The 21,315-nt window shown below is 45.7% G+C and overlaps 1 protein-coding gene across 1 annotated transcript in view; it reads left to right on the top strand.

Moving 5' to 3' along the window:
* Positions 1–21,315, top strand: part of LOC141336891 (ephrin type-A receptor 6-like) — a 107,366-nt gene that overhangs the window by 30,205 nt on the left and 55,846 nt on the right. The window contains exon 2 of the mRNA XM_073842609.1: positions 18,650–19,319. Coding sequence (XP_073698710.1) covers positions 18,668–19,319 — 652 coding nt within the window. The 5' untranslated portion in view covers positions 18,650–18,667. The remainder of the gene's footprint in view (positions 1–18,649; positions 19,320–21,315) is intronic.

The following is a 21,315-nucleotide window of genomic DNA, read 5'->3' as shown; positions in this document are numbered from 1 at the left end:
CTGCAATGTACAACCAAAGACTTGTAAGATGACCCAACGAAAGGAGGAAAAACATTTCAATGCAGTGTATAAGAAGAGCACTAGACAATTATGGCCTTCGTGCTGAATACCACTCTTAACCAAGAAGAACAAAAAGGCTGACGTGAACATGTTAAAATTAATTTAGATAGACATGTGGAGTTCTGCAAGAATGTTTTATAGAGTGATCTGACCAAACTTGAACTTTTTGGACCTATGGATTAGTGGTATGTCTGGTGCAAAAAAGGCAGAGCTTATGAGCAGAAGAACACCATCTTCATTGTCAAACTTTGGGGTGGACCAGTCCTGTTAGAGGGGTGTTTTATTGTAGCAGTAAGTGGAAAACATGACCGTATGAAGGACATCATGGATTCTTTGAAGTATCAGGCCATTTTGGCAAGAATTGTGATGCCTTTAGTGCAAAGACTGAAGCTGATGATCAATGGACTTTTCTGCAGGACAGTCATCCCAAAGTATACATCCAAAATTTACTTCTGCTTGGTTCAGGGATCAGTTATGGAATGTACTTGAGTGGCTTGTTCAGTCTTCAGGTTTAATTTTTATTGAAAACATTTGGTTGAATTTGAAGAAAGCAGTGGCAAAGTGAAAACCAAAGATTATCAGTGATCTGAAAGCTTTTTCAGGCAAGGAATGGGCCAAGATTGCAGTAGAGAGGTGACAGAAGCTTCAAAGCACTTGAAGCACAAAGGCGAACCACGCTCTGAATATTGTGTGTATAACCAATCCGAATGAGGGCGTGACGTCACAGGCTGGGTGATGTAAGTGACCAGGAAGTATAAAAGCACGTGCGACGGAGCCGGCGTCAGCTTTCTGTCATTTCAGCGAAGCGCTCTGTGTTGTGTACTGTCTGATTATCACTCCTTTTTTTTGTGCAAGTTAGCACACCTTTTATTTTAGTGATAATGTCTGCTAGGGGCAAAAAAGAAAAAATTAAAGTTAGTGAGTGAAGGCGAATCACACTTCAAGCGGTGTGTTCCTCCCTGCCAGCGTTACATTACTGGCTGGGACACACACAGCTTGTGTGTGGTTTGCCTGGGAGCGGAGCATGCTGAGTCGGCTCTCGAGGGGGCCGGTTGCCAGCATTGTGACCAGCTTCCGGTACGCGGTACTTTCAAGAAAGGAGCCTTCTCCAGCGTTCCCCGCGGTGCTGGCCCCACTTCCGCTGAGGCGGAGCGGCAGCTGCATTCGTGGGGTTCGCAGTTAGATTTGTTGGAGGGTATGGAGACGGGTGATCCCCTATCTCCTACCTCACCCGACAGATCTGAGGCTCTCTTTCTGGGTGCGGAAGCCCGCCCTGCGGTTACTTCCCCCCCGGGATGAGGGCTCACTGCTTCTCCTGTCTTCCACTGAGGAGGTTGATGTGGAAAGCGTTTCAGATCTCCCGCTCACTAAAGATCAGTCGCCCCAATACGAGGAGCTCTTGGAGGTGGTTACTCGTGCGGTTGCCAAGCTCAAGATCGATTGGCCTGCTGAGAAACAGCATGATGACAAAACAACCACCTCCAAGACGGAGCCTTCCCTTTTTCCCCGATCTCCACACTGAGGTGTCGAAATCGTGGGGAAAGCCGTTCTCGTCTCATCTGTCAAGCCGCTGCGAACATCTTCAGCGCTGGTGGGCAAGGCGTACACGGCAGCAGGTTAAGCTGGTGCCCACCTGCACACCATGTCGGTGTTGCAGGCATATCAAGCGGACCTGCTGAAAGAGCTTAACGACGGCGAGGAAGTTGACGTTTTAGAGCTGCGTCGTACCACTGATCTTGCTCTCTGTGCTACCAAGGAGACCGCCCGTGCAGTTGGGCGGTCTATGGCAGCCCTGGTAGCCATGGAGAGACATCTTTGGTTGACCCTGTCTGACATGAAAGAGAAAGACAGGGTCTTCCTCCTGGACGCCCCGCTGCAGCCTTCTGGTCTGTTTGGCGACAGGACTAGGCCCGACCTAAGGGTCGTCCTTCAGTCTAGGAGGTCCTCGGCCAAGAGACCCTGACGACTGTGCGTCAGGGTCATTGAGGGCAGCCCCTCTCGAGGGCGAGCGGATCTCAATGCATTACATGGTGCCCGTCTCCCCCCGGGCCCTCAGGAGATCTGTCAGCCACCCCTGCCAGTGCTACAGGGCGCGGCAGTCTCCAGCTAGCCTATACCTCCGCCCGGCAACGTAGCGGGACTGAGGTGCTCGCCGCCCCTACGAGGGCCTCAATTACAGCCAGAGGCCAGCCTTGAGAGGCTGGTTCCCTTAGTAGAATTTGTAGCAGCGTGGAAACTACTGCCAAATGTGTCTACTTGGGTCCTGCATACTGTAGAAAGAGGTTATTACATCCAATTCGGCGCACAACTGCCGCCTTTCGAGAGGATTTTTCCCACACTTGTGGGCCCCGGGCAGGCTCTGGTTATGGAGCAGGAAGTAGTCTCTCTTCTGAGGAAGGAGGCCATCGAGGTGGTCCCTCCTCAAGACAGGGAGTCAGGGTTCTACAGCCGCTACTTCATTGTTCCCAAGAAGGATGGAGGGCTACAGCCTATTTTGGATCTCCGCCGACTGAACCGCTCAGTCAAGAGACTGAAGTTCAAAATGCTCACAGTCAATCAAGTCGTGTCGCATATCAGGTCCGAGGACTGGTTCGTCACGATAGATTTGAAAGACGCTTACTTTCACATCTCCATCCTTCCCCAACACAGGAAGTTCCTGAGGTTCGCTTTCAGGGGCAAAGCTTACCAATATCGGGTGCTTCCCTTCGGCCTAGCCCTCTCAAGTGTGTGGATGCTGCTCTGGCTCCTCTGAGTCTCCAGAGCATCCGCATTCTGAACTATATCGACGACTGGCTGATTTTGGCCCAGACAGAACAGTTAGCGGTCCAACATCGAGATGTTGTTCTTGCTCACATGAAAAATTTGGGGTTGAGACTGAATGCCAAGAAAAGTGTGCTATCTCCATCACAGAGAGCCACTTATCTAGGTGTAGTGTGGGAATCGACCACGATGCAGGCACGAATGTCACCCGCTCGGATCGAGTTGATTCTCACAGCAGTCAGAGGAATCAAGCTAGGCCAGCTACTCACTGTGAAACAGTTTCAAGTACTTTTGGGTCTGATGGCAGCAGCTTCCAACATGATACCTTTTGGACTAATGCACATGAGGCCCCTACAGTGGTGGCTCAAAACCAGGGGTTTTTCCCCGAGGGGAAATTCGTTCCGCACAATCAAGGTCACGCGGTGCTGCTTACGTGCCTTAGACATGTGGAAGAAACCCTGGTTCCTTTCCCAGGGCCTGGGAGTTCCTTGCCGCCGCGTAACGCTAGCGACAGACGCATCCCTCACTGGTTGGGGGGCGGTCATGAGTGGCAGCTCAGCCCGCGGTCTGTGGACAGGCCGCCATCTCCTTTGGCACATCAACTGCCTGGAGATGCTGGCCGTGTTTCTAGCTTTAAAACACTTCCTCCCAGACCTACGGACCTACACTCGTACGCACCGACAGCACTCAGACCTGATATCCCTCCTAGACGGCACTCCATGGGAAATCCCGATCAGAAGGGACCTTCTCTCTCAAGCGGACGGCTCCATTCTGCATCCCCGCCCAGAAATGTGGAAGCTGTGGGTGTGGCCCCTGAGGGGGCACAGCTCATAGCTTCGGGTCTCTCAAGTGAGGTTGTTGAGACCATCCTTCATTCTAGAGCTCCCTCTACGAGGAAACTTTATGCCTTGAAGTGGAAACTTTTTTCCTCCTGGTGTAGAGACCGCCAGTTAGACCCAGTCAACTGCCCGATTGGTACAGTTCTGGAGTTCCTGCAGACCCGTTTCTCTACAGGGCTAACTCATTTCACCCTTAAGGTTTATGTGGCGGCACTCTCAGCTTACCACACACCTATTGAGGGACGGACTGTGGGTAAAAACCCCTTAGTAATTTGTTTCCTCCGCGGCGCACTGAGGTTGAGACCTCGGGTACGCCCCCGGGTACCTACCTGGGACCTCGCTGTGGTGCTTGAAGCCCTCTGTAGGCCACCCTTTGAGCCTATAGAGGAAGTCTCTGATCGCATGCTCACGATCAAGACTGCTTTGCTACTTGCTCTCTCTTCTTTAAAAAGAGTTGGTGACCTTCAGGCCTTGTCAGTGGCCCCTTCTTATTTACACCGCGTTCCAAATTATTATGCAAATTGTATGTAAGTGTCATAAACACACAGTTTTTTGTTTTTCAATTAAACTCATGGATGGTATTGTGTCTCATGGCTATTTGGATCACTGAAATGAATCTCAGACACCTGTGATAAATAGTTTGCCAAATGAGCCCAATTAAAGGAAAAGTACTTAAGAAGGATGTTCCACATTATTAAGCAGGCCACAGGTTTCAAGCAATTATGGGAAAGAAAAAGGTCTCTCTGCTGCCGAAAAGCATCAAATAGTGCAATGCTTTGGACAAGGTATGAAAACAGATATTTCACGAAAACGTAAGCGTGATCATTGTACTGTGAAGAGATTTGAGGCTGATTCAGAGCACAGACAGGTTCGTGCAGGTAAAGGCAGAATGAGGAAGGTTTCTGCCAGACAAATTCATCAGATTAAGAGAGCAGCTACTAAAATGCCATTACAAAGTAGCAAACAGGTTTTTGAAGCTGCTGGTGCCTCTTGAGTCCCGCAAACATCAAGGTGTAGGATCCTCCAGAGGCTTGCAGTTGTGCATAAACCTACTATTCGGCCACTCCTAACTAATGCTCACAAGCAGAAACGGTTGCAGTGGGCCCAGACATACATGAAGACTCATTTTCAAACAGTCTTGTTTACTGATGAGTGTTGTGCATCTTTGGATGGTCCAGATAGATGGAGTAGTGGATGGAACATGTCCCAACAAGGCTGCGACCACAACAAGGAGGTGGCGTTTTTGGCCAGAATCATAGGGAGAGAGCTGGTTGGCCCCTTTAGGATCCCTAAAGGTATTAAAATGACCTCGGCAAAGTATGTCGAGTTTTTGACTTACCACTTTCTTTCATGGTACAAAAAGAAGAACTGTGCCTTCCGTAGCAAAATCATCTTCATGCATGACAATGCACCATCTCATGCTGCAAATAATACCTCTGTCATTGGCTGCTATCTGCATAAAAGATGAGAAACTCATGGTGTGGCCACCATCCTCCCCTGACCTCAACCAGATTGAGAACCTTTGGAGCATCCTCAAGCAAAAGATCTATGAAGGTGGGAGGCAGTTCACATCAAAACAGCAGCTCTGGGAGGCTATTCTGGCATCCTGCAAACAAATTCAATCAGAAACTCTCCAAAAACTCACAAATTCAATGGATGCAAGAATTGTGATAGCGATATCAAAGAAGGGGTCCTATGGTAAGATGTAACTTGCCCAGTTAGGATGTTTTTGATTGAAATAGATTTAGATTTCAGTAAATATGACCACCTAATGCTGCAAATTCAGCAAATGCCCATTTTCAGTTCTTTACAACCTATACAATGTTTTAACTCTGTTGTGCATAATAATGTGGAACAGTGCATTTTCAGTTTTTTATTTTTGAAATAAATACTGTTATCATTAGGAGGTTTGTTTAATAAAATTCGAATTATACCCTAATGGTTGATGACTTAAAAATTATACTGACTGTCATTTGCATTGACTAATTATGAAAACCAGAGAAAGATATCATTTGCATAATAATTTGGAACGCGGTGTAGACTTTGCGCCCGGTCTGGCCAAAGCATTCCTTTACCCCCGTGCAGGGTATGTTCCCAAGGTCCCTACATCCACACCACAGCCCGTCGTACTCCAGGCCTTCTATCTTCCTCCATTTCTGGAGCCTGACCAGCAGAAGTATAAGTATAACTGTATGTGTCCAGTGCGAGCATTGGACACATACGTCCAACAGAGCTGCCCTGTGGCGTAAGACGGAGCAACTTCTCGTTTGTTATGGCCCCCCTAAGAGGGGGTGCCCTGCTTCTAAGCCTACTATCAGTAGATGGATCGTAGATGCCATCGTAGATGCCGGATTGGTTATACACACGATATTCAGAGCGTGGTTCGCCAATGGCTTTCCCCATAGCGCTTGATGCAGCTTTCGTTCCCTCAGGGAACCTGGGTTACATATGTAACCTGGGTCGTTTTCTTATGACTAGGACCCTATGACTTCAGTTTTATTTTTTCCCAAATTCTGTTTTCTTTTTTCCTAAATTCCACTTTTTTCCGCTTAAAGTTTTCTGAATTCCATTTTTTCCCATTTTAGTTTTTCTAGACTCTGTTTTAATGGTTAAATTAAACTTTATTGATCAAAAATCATGCCTAATGAATTGAAATCATGAAACGTACACAATTTACCAGCAATTTATTTAAAGTTAATAAACAAAGTTAAACAAAAATAATATTGTTAAGGCCCTATGAAATGCGTTTTATTTTTTTCTCAAATTTAGCATTATTCATTAAATTTTAAATAATCAAAATCATCTCTAAATAATTGACTTTTATAAAATAAAATAACTTATTTTCTTTTTCAGAAATACTGTGTTGTGTATTTACATTTTTCTAGTAAAAACATTCTGGTAAATCATTTTTCTGGTAAATATATTCCTTAAAAGTAATGTTTCTATAATTGTATTACTAGTGGTAGTACTATCATTGAATTAAGTAATATATTTCTGTTCTAGTATCTTCAAGTTAAACCAAACTTTTATTTTGACAGGTTGCTTTGAAGACCTTAAGGTTTCTTTTTTGTATGATATGAGAGTACTTTTAGTTTTTCTCACAAGAAACCTTAAAATCCACATGAAGTGACTCTCAGAGCTGATTGTTTATGTGGTCATGCAATTATATATTGAGGCAACAGAGGCTAAAAACACCATGAGCACCATGCACTATTCAGTATGTGTAGTAAAAAAAAAACGCACATCTGCGCCATTCATTCACACAGAGTCACACAGAACATGCAGGATTCTTATTAAAATTGTATTTTGCGGCTTAATATTCACAGACACTAGTCCATTTCAAGTTTTGATTTAAGTGTCCTGACAATTAATTTATTAATCCAAAATTTGGCAAATTCCATGACATTCCTCATTATACAGTAAATTCCATTTAGATTCTGAGTCTGTGTTTTCCGCATTCCACAAGCATTTTAATGCCATTATATCCATTTTAGGCTGAAAATTAAACTTGTGCTTACTTGACCTGTTTGGAAATGGCTCTCTTCAGACACTCTTTCAATCAAACTTTTTGGTTGCAAACAACGGACTATTGTGAAGAGCTATCGGCACACATCAGGGCTATGATACAGCAAGTTTCTGATTGAGAGGCTATTAGGGAAGGCTTAGCTTATCACGGCAATAATGAAAGTGAATAAGTGGAGGCTTTAGTGCTAATGAAGTGCATCCTTCCTAATTAATTATCAGAGGGAGAGAGATTAGGGAGATAAGAAATAAAAGAAAAAGAAGAGGAAACAGATGATTGGAGGAAGAGATTTATGCTGAAGACACAGAAAGAGGAAAACAGTAAAGTGTAAAAGCAAGTGGGAGTACAAAAGGACTGAGCGAGAGAATGACTGAATGGGTGGAAAATCAGAATGCCAGAACACAGTGAGAGTTTGTGAAAAAGAAAGTGAGAACATGTGGAAAAGAGAGTGAGAGCCTGGTGATAAGACATGGGAAGTGTTTGGAAAAGCAAATGTGTGCAATACAACACGTTTGGAAAGAGAAAAAGGATGTGTAAAAGAGAGAACAATGTAGTAAGCCGCTGAAAGCAGAGCAGCAGTGTGAGGGCCAGACGTCATGTCATTACTGTTTGATTCAGCAGTAGCTTCTGGCTTTGGTAAATCTATTAGGCTCTTATGCCTTGCTGTGTTCACAGCCTTAGCATTATGGGTAGCACATCACAGCCTACAGATACTACCTAAAAAATGATGTAAGTCTATTGAAAATGGCAGTAAGGAGTCTCACGTTGCCTAAACCTGACAGTGAAATAAATAGGCAGTGATATCTTACTATCAGTAGGGGCAAATATTTGGTCTAATTCAATAATTGTGCGTACACACAGATGCTTGCATGAAATCTGTACAGTATATGAACATTTTCACGAGCAAATCATGATTAATCATTTCCATACTAAAATTAATTCTAAATTTACTAAAAATATTAATTAGCTGTTTTCAGCATTGGCAATATTAAGAAATGTTTCTAGAACATCAAATCAGCATATTATAATAATTTCTAAAGGATCATGTGACACTGAGGACTGAAGTAATGGCTGCTGAATATTTAGCTTTGCATCACAGGAACAAAGTACATTTCAAAATTACTCAAATATAAAACAGCTATTTTAAATCATAATGATATTGCATAATATTATTGTTCCCTTCCGGGAACTCTACACTGCGTCCTGAAACGCTGTGGGGAACGCCATTGGCGGGCCGCACTCTGAGTCATGTCCAACGTCCAATGAGAAACGGGAGTGACGTCACAGGCGCGGTGACGTCATCGACCAGGAAGTATAAAAGCACGTGCGTTTGAAGCTGGCGTCAGCTTTTGTCATTCAGCGAGAGCGCTCTGTGTTATTGTCTGTCTGATTCGCATTCTGCTGTTTTTCAGTGCCAATTGCACTACTTTTATTTGAGCAGAAATGCCAGGGGGAAAACGTTCTTTTAAGAACGAACGTTCTTTTAAGAACGAGCGATCTATGGCGGTTCAGCAGCCACATAGACGGTGTGTCCCTCCCTGCCAACGCTTCATTGTTGGTGGGGATACACACGATCTATGTGTAGCCTGCTTGGGAGCGGAGCACGCTAGGTCAGCCCTTGAGGGGGCTGGCTGCCCGCAGTGCGAGCGGATGCCGCTGCGGTTGCTCCGTTCCCGGAAAGCCCTCTTTGAGGAGGGGGCTTTCGCTAGCGTTCCCCGCGGGTCTGGCCCCGCTTCCGTCGAGGCGGAGCGGCAGCTGCACTCGTGGGGTTCGCAGCTAGATCTGCTGGAGGGAGTTGAGACGGGTGATCCCCTATCTCTCTCCTCACCCAGCGGATCGTATGACCTCCTCTTGGATGAGGAAGCCCGCACTGCGGTTCCTTCCCTCCGAGAGGAGGAGTCAACGCTTCTCCTGTCTTCCTCCGAGGAGGTTGACATCGAGAGCGTTGACCTCCCACAACCGCCCCCCCGTTCACCCCAGTATGAGGAGCTGGTGGAGGTGCTGACGAGCGCGGTGGCCAAGCTCAACATCAGCTGGTCACCCGCTCCAGATCCAGAGCCCCAGGCGAGCAGGCTTGATGAGCGCTTCCTGCGGGCTAAATCAGCACCTCCCAAACGGAGCCTTCCCTTTTTCCCCGACCTCCATAAAGAAATCGCGAGGTCGTGGGATAAGCCGTATTCCTCTCGTCTCTACTCCCCCGCCTCAGATTACTACGGTAATGTGGGGGGGATGGAGGGATACGGCTACAGGGCGATGCCTCAGGTCGAGCAGACACTAGCGAGCTATCTGTCTCCCGGCCTGGCATCGTCCCTGAAGGCTCCGTCCTTGCCCACCAAGCCATTAAAAGTAACATCAGGCTTGATGGGCAAGGCTTATGCGGCAGCAGGTCAGGCTGGTGCATGTTTACACACCATGTCTGTGCTCCAGGCGTACCAAGCCGACCTGCTGAAGGAGCTTAGTGATGGCGAGGAGGTGAGCGTGTCAGAGATGCGTAGGACCGCTGATCTGGCGCTTCGGGCCACCAAGGAGACCGCTCGCGCTGTTGGGCGGTCTATGGCAGCATTGGTGGCCGCGGAGAGGCATCTCTGGCTGACCCTGTCCGACATGAAAGAGAAGGACAGGGTCACGCTCCTGGACGCCCCCCTGCACCCCGCTGGCCTCTTCGGTGACTCTGTTGACACAGTTGTCAACAGGCACCAGGAGGCCCGTAGGCAGGCAGCGGCGTTCCAGCGCTACCTCCCTCGCCGCACTCCAGCTCCTCACACAGGGAGACCCAGAAAAGGAGCGTTGCTACCCGTGCCCCTCCGGCGCGGCCTAGAGGGCGGGCTCAGCAACGCTCCAAGCCGGGGTCCTCGAAGACTAGGCCCGACCTGAGGGTCGTCCTACAGTCTAAGAGGGCCGCGGCTAAACGGCCCTGATGGTCGTGGCCCAGGGCCAATGAGGGCAGCCCCTCTCGAAGATTCAGGTGCCTCACCGCCTCTGAGGAGTACGGTGACCACCTCTCTTCGGGGCCCTCAGGAGATTCGTCAGCTAACCCTGCCGGTGTTACAGGGCGCGGCAGTCTCCCGCGAACTTCATTCTCTGGTCCTTCCGCCCGGAAACGTAGCGGAACCAGAGTGTTCGCCACCCCCACGGGGGTCTCGAGAGCGCTCACTTCAGGTGCATCCTGCCAGTTCGCTGCTACAGGTCACCAAGTTAGCTCCTCTAATAAATCCAGAGACCAGTCTCGAGAGGCTGGTTCCCTTAGTAGAATTTCTGGCAGCGTGGAAACTACTGCCAAATATTTCTATGTGGGTCCTGCGTACTGTAGAGAAAGGTTATTCCATTCAATTCGGCGCCAGGCCGCCACCTTTCAGCGGGGTATTTCCTACTCTGGTAGGCCCCGAGCAGGCTCTGGTATTGGAACAGGAAGTGAATACTCTCCTGAGGAAGGAGGCCATCGAGGTGGTCCCTCCTCAATGCAGAGAAGCCGGGTTCTACAGCCGGTACTTCATTAGATCTCAGACAGCTAAACCTCTCAGTAAGAAAACTGAAGTTCAAAATGTTGACTGTCAAACAGGTCGTGTCCCAAATCAGGTCCGAGGACTGGTTTGTCACGATAGATCTGAAAGACGCATACTTTCACGTCTCCATCCTTCCTCAACACCGGAAGTTTCTCAGGTTCGCTTTCAGGGGCAAAGCTTACCAATACAGAGTTCTTCCGTTCGGCCTAGCGCTCTCTCCCCGAACTTTTACGAAGTGTGTGGATGCTGCTCTGGCTCCATTGCGACTCCAGGGCATCCGCATACTCAACTACATAGACGACTGGCTCATTCTAACCAGTTCAGAACAGTTAGCGGCTCAACATCGAGATGTTGTTCTTGCTCACATGAAAAAGCTGGGGTTGAGACTCAACGCCAAGAAAAGTGTGCTATCTCCATTACAGAGAACCACTTATCTAGGTGTAATCTGGGATTCGATCACGATGCAGGCACGATTGTCACCTGCTCGGATAGAGTCGATCCTTACTGCAGTAAATGCGGTCAAGCTAGGCCTGCTACTCACTGTCAAACAGTTCCAAGTACTGTTAGGTCTTATGGCAGCTGCATCCAACGTGATACCTCTTGGACTGCTGTACATGAGACCACTGCAGTGGTGGCTCAAAACCAAAGGGTTTTCCTCGAGGGGGAACCCATTCCGCAAGATCAAGGTCACGCGGCGCTGCCTACGTGCCTTAGTCATGTGGAAGAAGCCCTGGTTCCTACTACAAGGTCCAGTGCTGGGAGCTCCTTGCCGCCGCGTCACGCTAGCGACAGATGCATCCCTCACCGGGTGGGGAGCGGTCATGAGTGGCCGCTCCACCCAAGGCCTATGGAACGACCAGCATCACTCCTGGCACATAAATTGCCTAGAGATGTTGGCAGTGTTCCTGGCTCTGAAGCATTTCCTTCCAGACCTGAGAAACCGTCACGTGCTGGTCCGCACGGACAACACGGCGGTGGTCTACTATATAAACCACCAGGGAGGTCTGCGTTCACGCCCCTTATACAAGCTGGCGTACCAGATCATCCTGTGGTCACAAGGGAAGCTTCTCTCATTGAGAGCAGTTCACATTCCTGGACGTCTCAATGTGGGAGCAGACGTCCTGTCGAGGCAGGGGCTGAGGCCCGGGGAATGGATGCTTCACCCTCAGGTGGTGAAGCAGATATGGAGAGTTTTTGGTGGACCTCTTTGCGACTCAGGAGACATCGCAATGTCCCCTTTGGTACTCTCTAGTTCCTCCAGCTCCTCTAGGACTGGATGCCATGGTACAGACGTGGCCGAGGCTTCGTCTGTACGCTTTTCCCCCGATCGCTCTGCTCCCGGGAGTTCTGGAAAGAGTGCGCCGGTACGGAGTACGGCTGCTGCTAGTAGCCCCGTACTGGCCGGCCCGAGTATGGTTCTCGGATATAATCGCTCTCCTCGACGGCTCTCCATGGGAGATTCCTGTCAGGAGCGACCTTCTTTCTCAGGCTGGGGGCGCAATACGCCACCCCCACCCAGAGAAATGGAAGTTATGGGTGTGGCCCCTGAGGGGGCACAACTCATAGAAGCTGGTCTCTCAACCGAGGTTGCTGAGACCATCCTTCAATCCAGAGCTCCCTCTACGAGGAAACTTTATGGCCTAAAGTGGAACCTGTTTGCGTCATGGTGTCACGAACGCCACTCAAACCCAGTCCACTGCCCGATCGGTACAGTGCTGGAGTTCCTGCAAACTCGTTTGTCCGCTGGGTTAGCTCACTCCACCCTGAAGGTGTACGTGGCGGCTATATCGGCTTACCACGCCCCTCAGGGCGGCCTTTCAGTGGGCAGAAACCCCCTGGTCTCACGTTTCCTCCGCGGTGCACTCAGGCTGAGGCCTCGTGCAAGACCGAGAGTCCCTACATGGGACCTGGTTGTGGTATTAGAAGCGCTGTGTAAGCCTCCCTTCGAGCCTCTGGAGGAGGCCTCCGATCGGATACTTACCCTAAAAACAGCACTGCTGTTGGCGCTAACATCTCTCAAGAGAGTCGGTGACCTACAGGCCCTTTCAGTGGCCCCTTCTTATATTGACTTTGCCCCAGGGTTGGCCAAAGCATTCCTCTACCCAAGAGCTGGGTACACACCCAAGGTCCCCTCAGTAACACCACAGCCAATAACGCTGCTAGCGTTTTTTCCTCCTCCATTCGTGGAGCACGACCAGAGGAAGTATAACTTAATGTGTCCAGTAAGAGCACTAGACACTTATGTCCACAGAGCTGCCCTGTGGCGTAAATCAGAGCAATTGTTTGTCTGTTACGGCCCCCCTAAGAGGGGGTGCCCGGCTTCCAAGCCTACTATCAGTAAATGGATCGTTGATGCCATCTCTACTGCATACGAGTCCTCTGGTCTCCCATCCCCGATGGGAGTCAAGGCTCACTCAACTCGAGGCGTCGCAGCCTCCAAAGCTCTGATGGCAGGTGTCCCAATCAAGGACATCTGCAGTGCGGCGGGTTGGTCCTCACCTCTTACGTTCGTCAGATTCTACGAACTAGACCTCAGAGCCACTCCGGGCTCAGTCATCTTTCAGCCCTAGCATTAAGGCTAGGCTCAAGAGGTCAAAAAGGCGCTTTCCTTCGAGTAAGGAAAAGAGTTTTTACCCCTTTTTGTTCTGGCAAAATTCCCCAGACAAAGGCGTATGACTCTCCTCTACATTCCTTCCAGCCTCGTGTGCCTGAGGGCCGAGGCCTGTATTCCTCGTGTCTGGTGGTTGATCACAGACAGAGATGAGTTCCAGTGTCCTGGCAGGATCACCAGGCACTTCCTATGTCCCTCTTGTACTGGCTGTACGCAGACAATGGACTGCCATTTCTCCTCGTGTGCCTGAGGGCCGAGGAGCTTTTTCTCCCTCTGCACTGGTCGTGTGACAGGCAGCGGTTGAGAACCCTAGCCTCGTGTGCCTGAAGGCCGAGGTCTCTTATCCCTCTTGTCTGGTGGTGGATCACAGACAGAGATGAGTTCCAGTGCCCTGGCAAGATCACCAGGCACTTCTTGCGTCCCTCTTGTACTGGCTGTAATGCAGACAATGGACCACTATCTTTCCTCGCGTGCCCAAGGGCCGAGGAACCCCTTTCTTCTCCCCCTGCGCTGGTCTGTTGACAGGCAGCGGTTGAGAACCCTAGCCTCGTGTGCTTGAGGGCCGAGGCCTATTCTATCCCTCTTGTCTGGTGGCTGATCACAGACAGAGATGAGTTCCAGTGCCCTGGCAAGGTCACCAGGCACTTCTTGCGTCCCTCTTGTACTGGCTGTAACGCAGACAATGGATCGCCACTTCTCCTCGAGTGCCCGAGGGCCGAGGAGCATTTCTCCCCCTGCTCTGGTCGTGTGACAGGCAGCGGTCGAGAACCCTATCCTCGTGTGCCTGAGGGCCGAGGTCTCTTATCCCTCTTGTCTGGTGGTGGATCACAGACAGAGATGAATTCCAGTGCCCTGGCAAGGTCACCAGGCACTTCTCGTGTCCCTCTTGTACTGGCTGTAATGCAGACAAAGGACCACCATCTCTCCTCGTGCGCCCGAGGGCCGAGGAGCTTTTTTCTCCCCCTGCACTGGTCTGATGACAGGCAGCGGTTGAGAACCCTAGCCTCGCGTGCCTAAGGCCGAGGCCTACTCTATCCCTCTTGTCTGGTGGCTGATCACAGACAGAGATGAATTCCAGTGCCCTGGCAAGATCACCAGGCACTTCTCGTGTCCCTCTTGTACTGGCCGTAACGCAGACAAAGGACCACATCTCTCCTCGTGTGCCTGAGGGCCGAGGCCCATTATCCCTCTTGTCTGGTGATGGATCACAGACAGAGGTGGATTACCACTCGCGTCCTGGCAAGATCACCAGGCGGAGTTACTACAGTGTCACATCAGGTAAGTATTGCTAGACACTGTCCCTTCTCGGTCTTGCGAGACCAATCGAAGGATGACATGACCTCGTGGGCTCGAGGGCCGAGGTCTCTTTCCCTCTGATCTGGTGGGCTACACAGTCAGAGATGTATTACCGCCCATGTCCTGGCAGGATCCCCAGGCTGAGGTTTGTAATGTACTAACGCTGTCTTTTTCCCCCCTTGTTCTAGCAGACACTAGGCAGGGTGCGGAAGTTATGGGGACGTTGATACCTCGTTCCCCACAGCGTTTCAGGACGCAGTGTAGAGTTCCCGGAAGGGAACGTCTCAGGTTACGTATGTAACCCTGGTTCCCTGAGGGAACGAGACACTGCGTCTCGGACCATAATTCCCGCATCCCTGCTGCGCTCGCTTCATGCCTATGAGCTGACGCCAGCTTCAAACGCACGTGCTTTTATACTTCCTGGTCGATGACGTCACCGCGCCTGTGACGTCACTCCCGTTTCTCATTGGACGTTGGACATGACTCAGAGTGCGGCCCGCCAATGGCGTTCCCCACAGCGTTTCAGGACGCAGTGTCTCGTTCCCTCAGGGAACCAGGGTTACATACGTAACCTGAGACGTTTTACTGTATTATTGACTAAGTAAATGAGAGATTTCTTTATATAAGAGACAGAAGAGATATAATAGACTTATTTAATACTTTCCCGGTTGCCAGCCACCACCACCAGCATTTTCAGTCATTTTCAGTTTCATAACAGAAATTCAGAACAATGATCAAAATATACTGTAAATGGAGTAAAAAAACTGAACTGTATTTATATCATTTACCTTTGATCCATCACAACGTTCTACTGTCCTGAGCACAGACCGATCGTTTTGTGTCTGAAGACCTCAATGTATCATCACGAGCCGCAGGGTTTAATTTGGTTTTGTCTGTGTATGTTTTTTATACTCTTAAATATTTGGTAAGCATTGACTGACATTATATGACTGACAGACTGCAACGGTTTGAGTTAAAAAATCTTTGCTTGTGTTCTACTGAAGAAACAAAGTCACCTACATCTTGGATGCCCTGGGGGTAAGCAGATAAACATCAAATTTTCATTTTTGGGTGAACTATCCCTTTAATGTTTGATGACCACATTATTCTGCATAGGCATCTGCTTGCATACTGTATGTTATTGCTTGTTTCTGCTGCTTCTTCACCTGTGTTTTGATCTGGAGATTCTGTACGCTTTCAGAAGATGTGTAATAGCGTAACTATACCGTATAACAGTGAAAACACGGAAATCCAAAAATGTCTGTCAATGGCGAGGAACGTGTTAAAAAAAAAACATCCCCAAATTTTGAATGGTAGTGTATACAGTATACAGTGAAAGAATTAGCAAAGCTGCCTTATAGTTCAAGCTGTGAAGTGTCTCTGTATAACAATGCAGATATGTGTATGTGTATGTCATGAGATGTCTGTAATCTGGGTCTGTATTAAAGGTGTTTATTGTGTTTGAACTAGATTTAAAGATGGCACACTTGCCATTGCTCAAGGATCTTGCTGCGCATCTCTCAAAAGAGAGTGCATCTTTAGAGATCATCATATGTTTGCTAAAAGTGATGAAAGACTGTAAATGAAAAAGCCCTTAACTTAAACCCTAAACCGCTTATTTAGAATAATCAAAATTTGTAAACATTAGAACAATGTGAAGAACACATTCTTGTGTATATGGAGTGTCAGAAGTCAGTTTTTCATGAAAAATATTTTTTTTTCTTTTGATATTTATTAGAGACCCAATGGCTTATAATGTGTGTTAGGAATTTAAAAGAAATGGTTCACCCAAAAATTATGTCATTAATTATTCACCCTCATGTCATTCCAAACCTGTAAAACCTTTGTTCATCTTCGGAACACAAATTAAGATATTTTTCATAAAATAATCATTGACAGAATGTTCATTTTTGGGTGAACTATCCCTTTAAGTTCTACATGGCATTTATCATGGAGATTAATCATTTATTTTGGGAACGCTAATTAGTAGTTACAGACATGTCAAAGCAAATCATTTCAATCCAACTGATTGACAGATTCAAAATGACAGATTTAGAATCTACTGTGTATCTGAATCTGTGCAGTCCACTGAAAATCTCCATTTACATGTTCATAACATGTATCCCACACATGCAGTGAGAAACTTGTGAGCTGTCAGTGGTCCTGACAGTGATGGCACCCCAGTGTATAATTAGCGTTTTTGCCTTTTTTTTAACTTATCAAAAAAAAAAATACTCTAAGTAACCTTCCTTCTCATGTGGTTAAGATTGTTGCTAAGCCTAATGTTCATTCCTCCACCGATAACAAGATCTCCCAGGATGAGAGTAGAAAAGATTGGTTGTAGAGAGTTGTTTTGCAGGACATTAATGCAACTAAACAAATATGTGCAGTGTGGGCCTACACAATACAATATGTATTGTAAGGTATTTTTGAGGTGAAAAAAGTGTGAGTAACGTAAATGTATAAAGTAGATCTGCACTACCTTTTTAATCAGAACTGTGAACTGTTTGAGTCATTTTGATACTTAAGTTTCCGAGTTGGGTCGACTATAAACTTTAAACATGGTGAAAGATGGAACTATTGCTTTAGTGACTTTAGTTTAAGTTAAATTCATTTTTTTTCTACAACATCTACAACTGTAATGAACAACATCAGTGAAAAACAGCATTGGAGCATACATTTTATTGAAAATCTGTTGGATATTGGTTAAATATCTTCAATATATTTTGGATTTTAGTTATTATTTTCCAAAGCAACAGGCAAGAGTGAACCTGCTGTCCTCCATGGCTATACCTTCCAACAGCAAAGCTGAAAGATGAATGCAGTGAACTTTTAAATTACAACTTCAGAAGTGGGAAATAGGACATTTCGAAAAGCACATGATGCAACATAGGCTCATTGGAAATACATTCCTCTGTATACATTTCTGCAAAACCGAAAAAAAAAATTACCTATATGTACAAATCACTGCAGTTTCCAGTTGAAATGAACACTAGAGGCAGTAAAACTTGGACAACTTTAAACCCTTTTCACACAAAGTATGATTTACTGGTACAGAGTTTTGACTAATAAAACCTCATTTTCACACAGTTACTTGCAGAATATTATGTTATGACTTCAAAACAATTTTAACATCCTGCACAATTTGAAAACTGGTACTTTTGAACGTTATCTTCACACATATATAGCTTCATATGCATGAGTTTTTTAATTCAGTAGGTTAGCTCTGTAGCTCACGCGATACGGTGTTGCACTTGAGCGATGAAGGGCTCCAGTATGAACCCTGTGAAACTATGGTTCGACAAAACAGCTTAATGTGTTTAAAAACAAATGTGTTTTTATATCACTTATGCATTTGTTAACACTATCGGGTAGGTTTAGGGTTGGGTTTGGTGTAGGGGATATTTCCAACAGGATAGAGCATTAACCTGTAACGACACTCCTTGGATATTTGAATTCTATACAGCTGCAATACGTACCTCAAACAGCAATTAAAAATGCAGCAATACATGCCTGTACCAACAAAATAAAAACGTGCCATGGTCGCATATTGAATGTTTGTTTTAGCACCACTCTCTGGAAATTTCTTTTTGGAACTGCCACAAAATGTGCAGTAAGGTACGCAATTACGGTGGTGCAGAAATGTATACAGAGGAATGTACTTTCATGAGCCTGGGTTGATATGATGGCAACATTATATCTATAAAATATTTATGGATATTGAAAAAAGACCTCCTGTGTGTATTCATTTATTAATTTTATGATTAAAGTGTTTTTTTTTTTTTTTTTGAGTTTGTCAACAAATTAGTCAATTGTTGACTTATTAGTTTTGCATGTAAACATAGCCTGTGTTTCAGTTTGCAGTGAAACAACAGCGTTTCTTATGCTAATTTGATGAAGCTAACTCTTGTTTGATGTCTCTGGACTCCAGCTGCTCTGAATCCCATAGAGAATTCAAAAAGAACATTGCCCTTCCCAAGCATTCGCTCCTTTCTATTGCTTTCTCCAATTATCCCACTATCTATCTTCTCATTCCTCTGTCCTTTGCTCTCCACAGTGGGACGCCATCACGGAGATGGATGAGCATAACCGTCCCATCCACACCTTCCAGGTGTGCCACGTAATGGAACCCAACCAGAACAACTGGCTCCGTACAAACTGGATACCCCGTCAGGCTGCGCAGAAGATCTACGTGGAGCTTCGCTTCACCCTGCGGGACTGCAACAGCATCCCCTGGGTATCCGGCACCTGTAAGGAGACTTTTAACCTCCTTTACTTTGAGACAGATGAGCCGCATGGTGCCAATGCTCATTTTCATCCCAACGAGTACGCCAAAATCGATACTATTGCCGCCGATGAAAGTTTCACACAGACAGACCTGGGCGACCGTGTTCTGAGGCTGAATACTGAAGTGCGGGAAGTGGGTCCAATAGCTCGTAAGGGTTTCTACTTGGCCTTCCAGGACGTGGGCGCATGTATCGCCTTGGTGTCTGTGAGAGTTTATTATAAAAAGTGCCCGTCTACCCTGAGAAACCTTGCCGCCTTCCCAGACACTGTACCGCGGGTGGATTCGTCTTCACTGGTGGAGGTCAGGGGAGCGTGTGTGGAGAACGCTGAGGAACGTGACGCACCCAGGCTGTACTGTGGAGCTGATGGTGATTGGCTGGTACCTCTGGGCCGTTGTGTCTGCAGCATAGGCTATGAGGAGAATGACGGTCTCTGTATTGGTGAGTTCTGTTCCGTTTTCGCTTTAGGGTTTGGCAGAAATATGCATATAGATAGATTATATAGTTATAGAAATTGTTATATAATTATTAAAATATTTAATAAAATTAATCACTTGTTTTTCTAAAGAAACATTTTCCAACAGTAACACCAGCAGGTAACGTTACATGTCTCTCTCATCTCCCCTAAGTCCACTAACCGTGCTGTGAGTTTGGTAGGGAAGGGGAGGGGGGGGGGGGGGGGTACTTGAGAATCAGTGGCTGAAAGTCACATGAGAGGAGATTGTGATATGTTTGGATATGACTGGTTATGTTCGGCTGTTATTGGTTCATGAACAATATCATGGTGTTAATGGGAAGAATAATTTGAAAAAGTAAACAACTTACAAACTTAGATATAACTACTTTGTTACATCAAAGTAAGACTTAAAATGGCATGAAAACATGAGTTGTGGGAGGTTTTAGTGAGTAATCAGCTTGGCAAAATGCCTGTGACTAATATTTACAGAGTTCTGATGACTTAAAAATTAAAAAAATAGTTAAAAGTAAACTATTAAAAAGAATAGCTGAACATCAGTTCACAAATAATATATACTGTTTAAATTGTATCTGCCTTTAGTTATTTTGGAATAAATGTAAAATGCTTAAAAACACTAACTTGATGAGATTCATACTTGGCTTTAATATAAAATATTGATTAGATTGTTAATATTTGTTTTTTCCTGATAGTGTAAGTAATGTTTATTTAACCAAGAAAATGTTACAGGGACATGCTTTTACATTTGATAAAAAAAATATAATATAAAATATAGTAAAATATATTTTTGAGATCCATCTTTTCACACTGAGGACAACTGAAAGACTCATATGCAACTATTACAGAAGGTTCAAATGCTCACTGGTGCACCAGAAGGAAAAACCATGCATTAAGAACCAGGGGGTGAAAACTTTTGAATTATAAGATCAGGGTAAATTTAACTTATTTTGGTTTCTGGGAAACATGTAAGTATCTTCTGTACCCTCTGAAGGGCAGTACTAAATGAAAAATTATGATATTTAGGTAAAATAAGAAAAATGTACACATCTCCTTTCTGTTCAAAAGTTTTCACCCCCGGCTATTAATGCATATATGTGACCCTGGACCACAAAACCAGTCTTAAGTAGCACGGGTATATTTGTAGCAATAGCCAAAAATACATTGTATGGGTCAAAATTATCGATTTTTCTTTTATGCCAAAAATCATTAGCATATTAAGTAAAGATCATGCTCCATGAAGATATTTTGTAAATTTTCTACCATAAATATATAAAAACTTGATTTTTGATTAGTAATATGCATTGCTAAGAACTTAATTTGGACATCTTTTAAGGCGATTTTCTCAATGTTTAGATTTTTTTTGCACCCTCAGATTCCAGGTTTTCAAATAGTTGTATCTCAGACAAACATTGTCCTATTTTAACAAACCATATATCAATGTAAAGTTTATTTACTCAGCTTTCAGATGACATAAGAATCTAATTTTCGACAAATTTAGACTTATGACTGGTTTTGTGGTCCAGGGTCACATATATATAAAATTGTTATGACTTAAAATACCTGTCTCTTTGCATATATTTTAAAAATCTAAAGCTGAGTTTTCAGCATCATTACTAAAGTCTTCAGTGTCACGTAGTCCTCCTAAAATCACTTTTATATGCTGATTTGCTGCTAAAGAAACATTTTTTATTCTTATCAAAATTGAAAACACTTGTGCCACTTAATATGTCTGTGGATACGGTTTTTTCAAGATACTTTGATGAACAGAAAGTAATGAGATGAAAAACTTGATGAAAACCACTAGTAAAATATGTAATTTGAAATTATGCAAAAATGCATTTGTTATGCAATATACAGTATAGCACACTTCAAAAAAACATCTAAAAATAAAAATCTCTATCATGATTTAGACCCTCTCTGACCCTTGATTAGTCAAGTGTTGTTCCAAGGCCGCTCATATTT

Source organism: Garra rufa, chromosome 6 (genome assembly GCF_049309525.1).
Source record: "Garra rufa chromosome 6, GarRuf1.0, whole genome shotgun sequence".
In the NCBI taxonomy this organism is placed as follows: Eukaryota; Metazoa; Chordata; class Actinopteri; order Cypriniformes; family Cyprinidae; genus Garra; species Garra rufa.
Note: the sequence above shows the minus strand (reverse complement) of the source record. Positions and strands in the feature narration are given on the sequence as shown.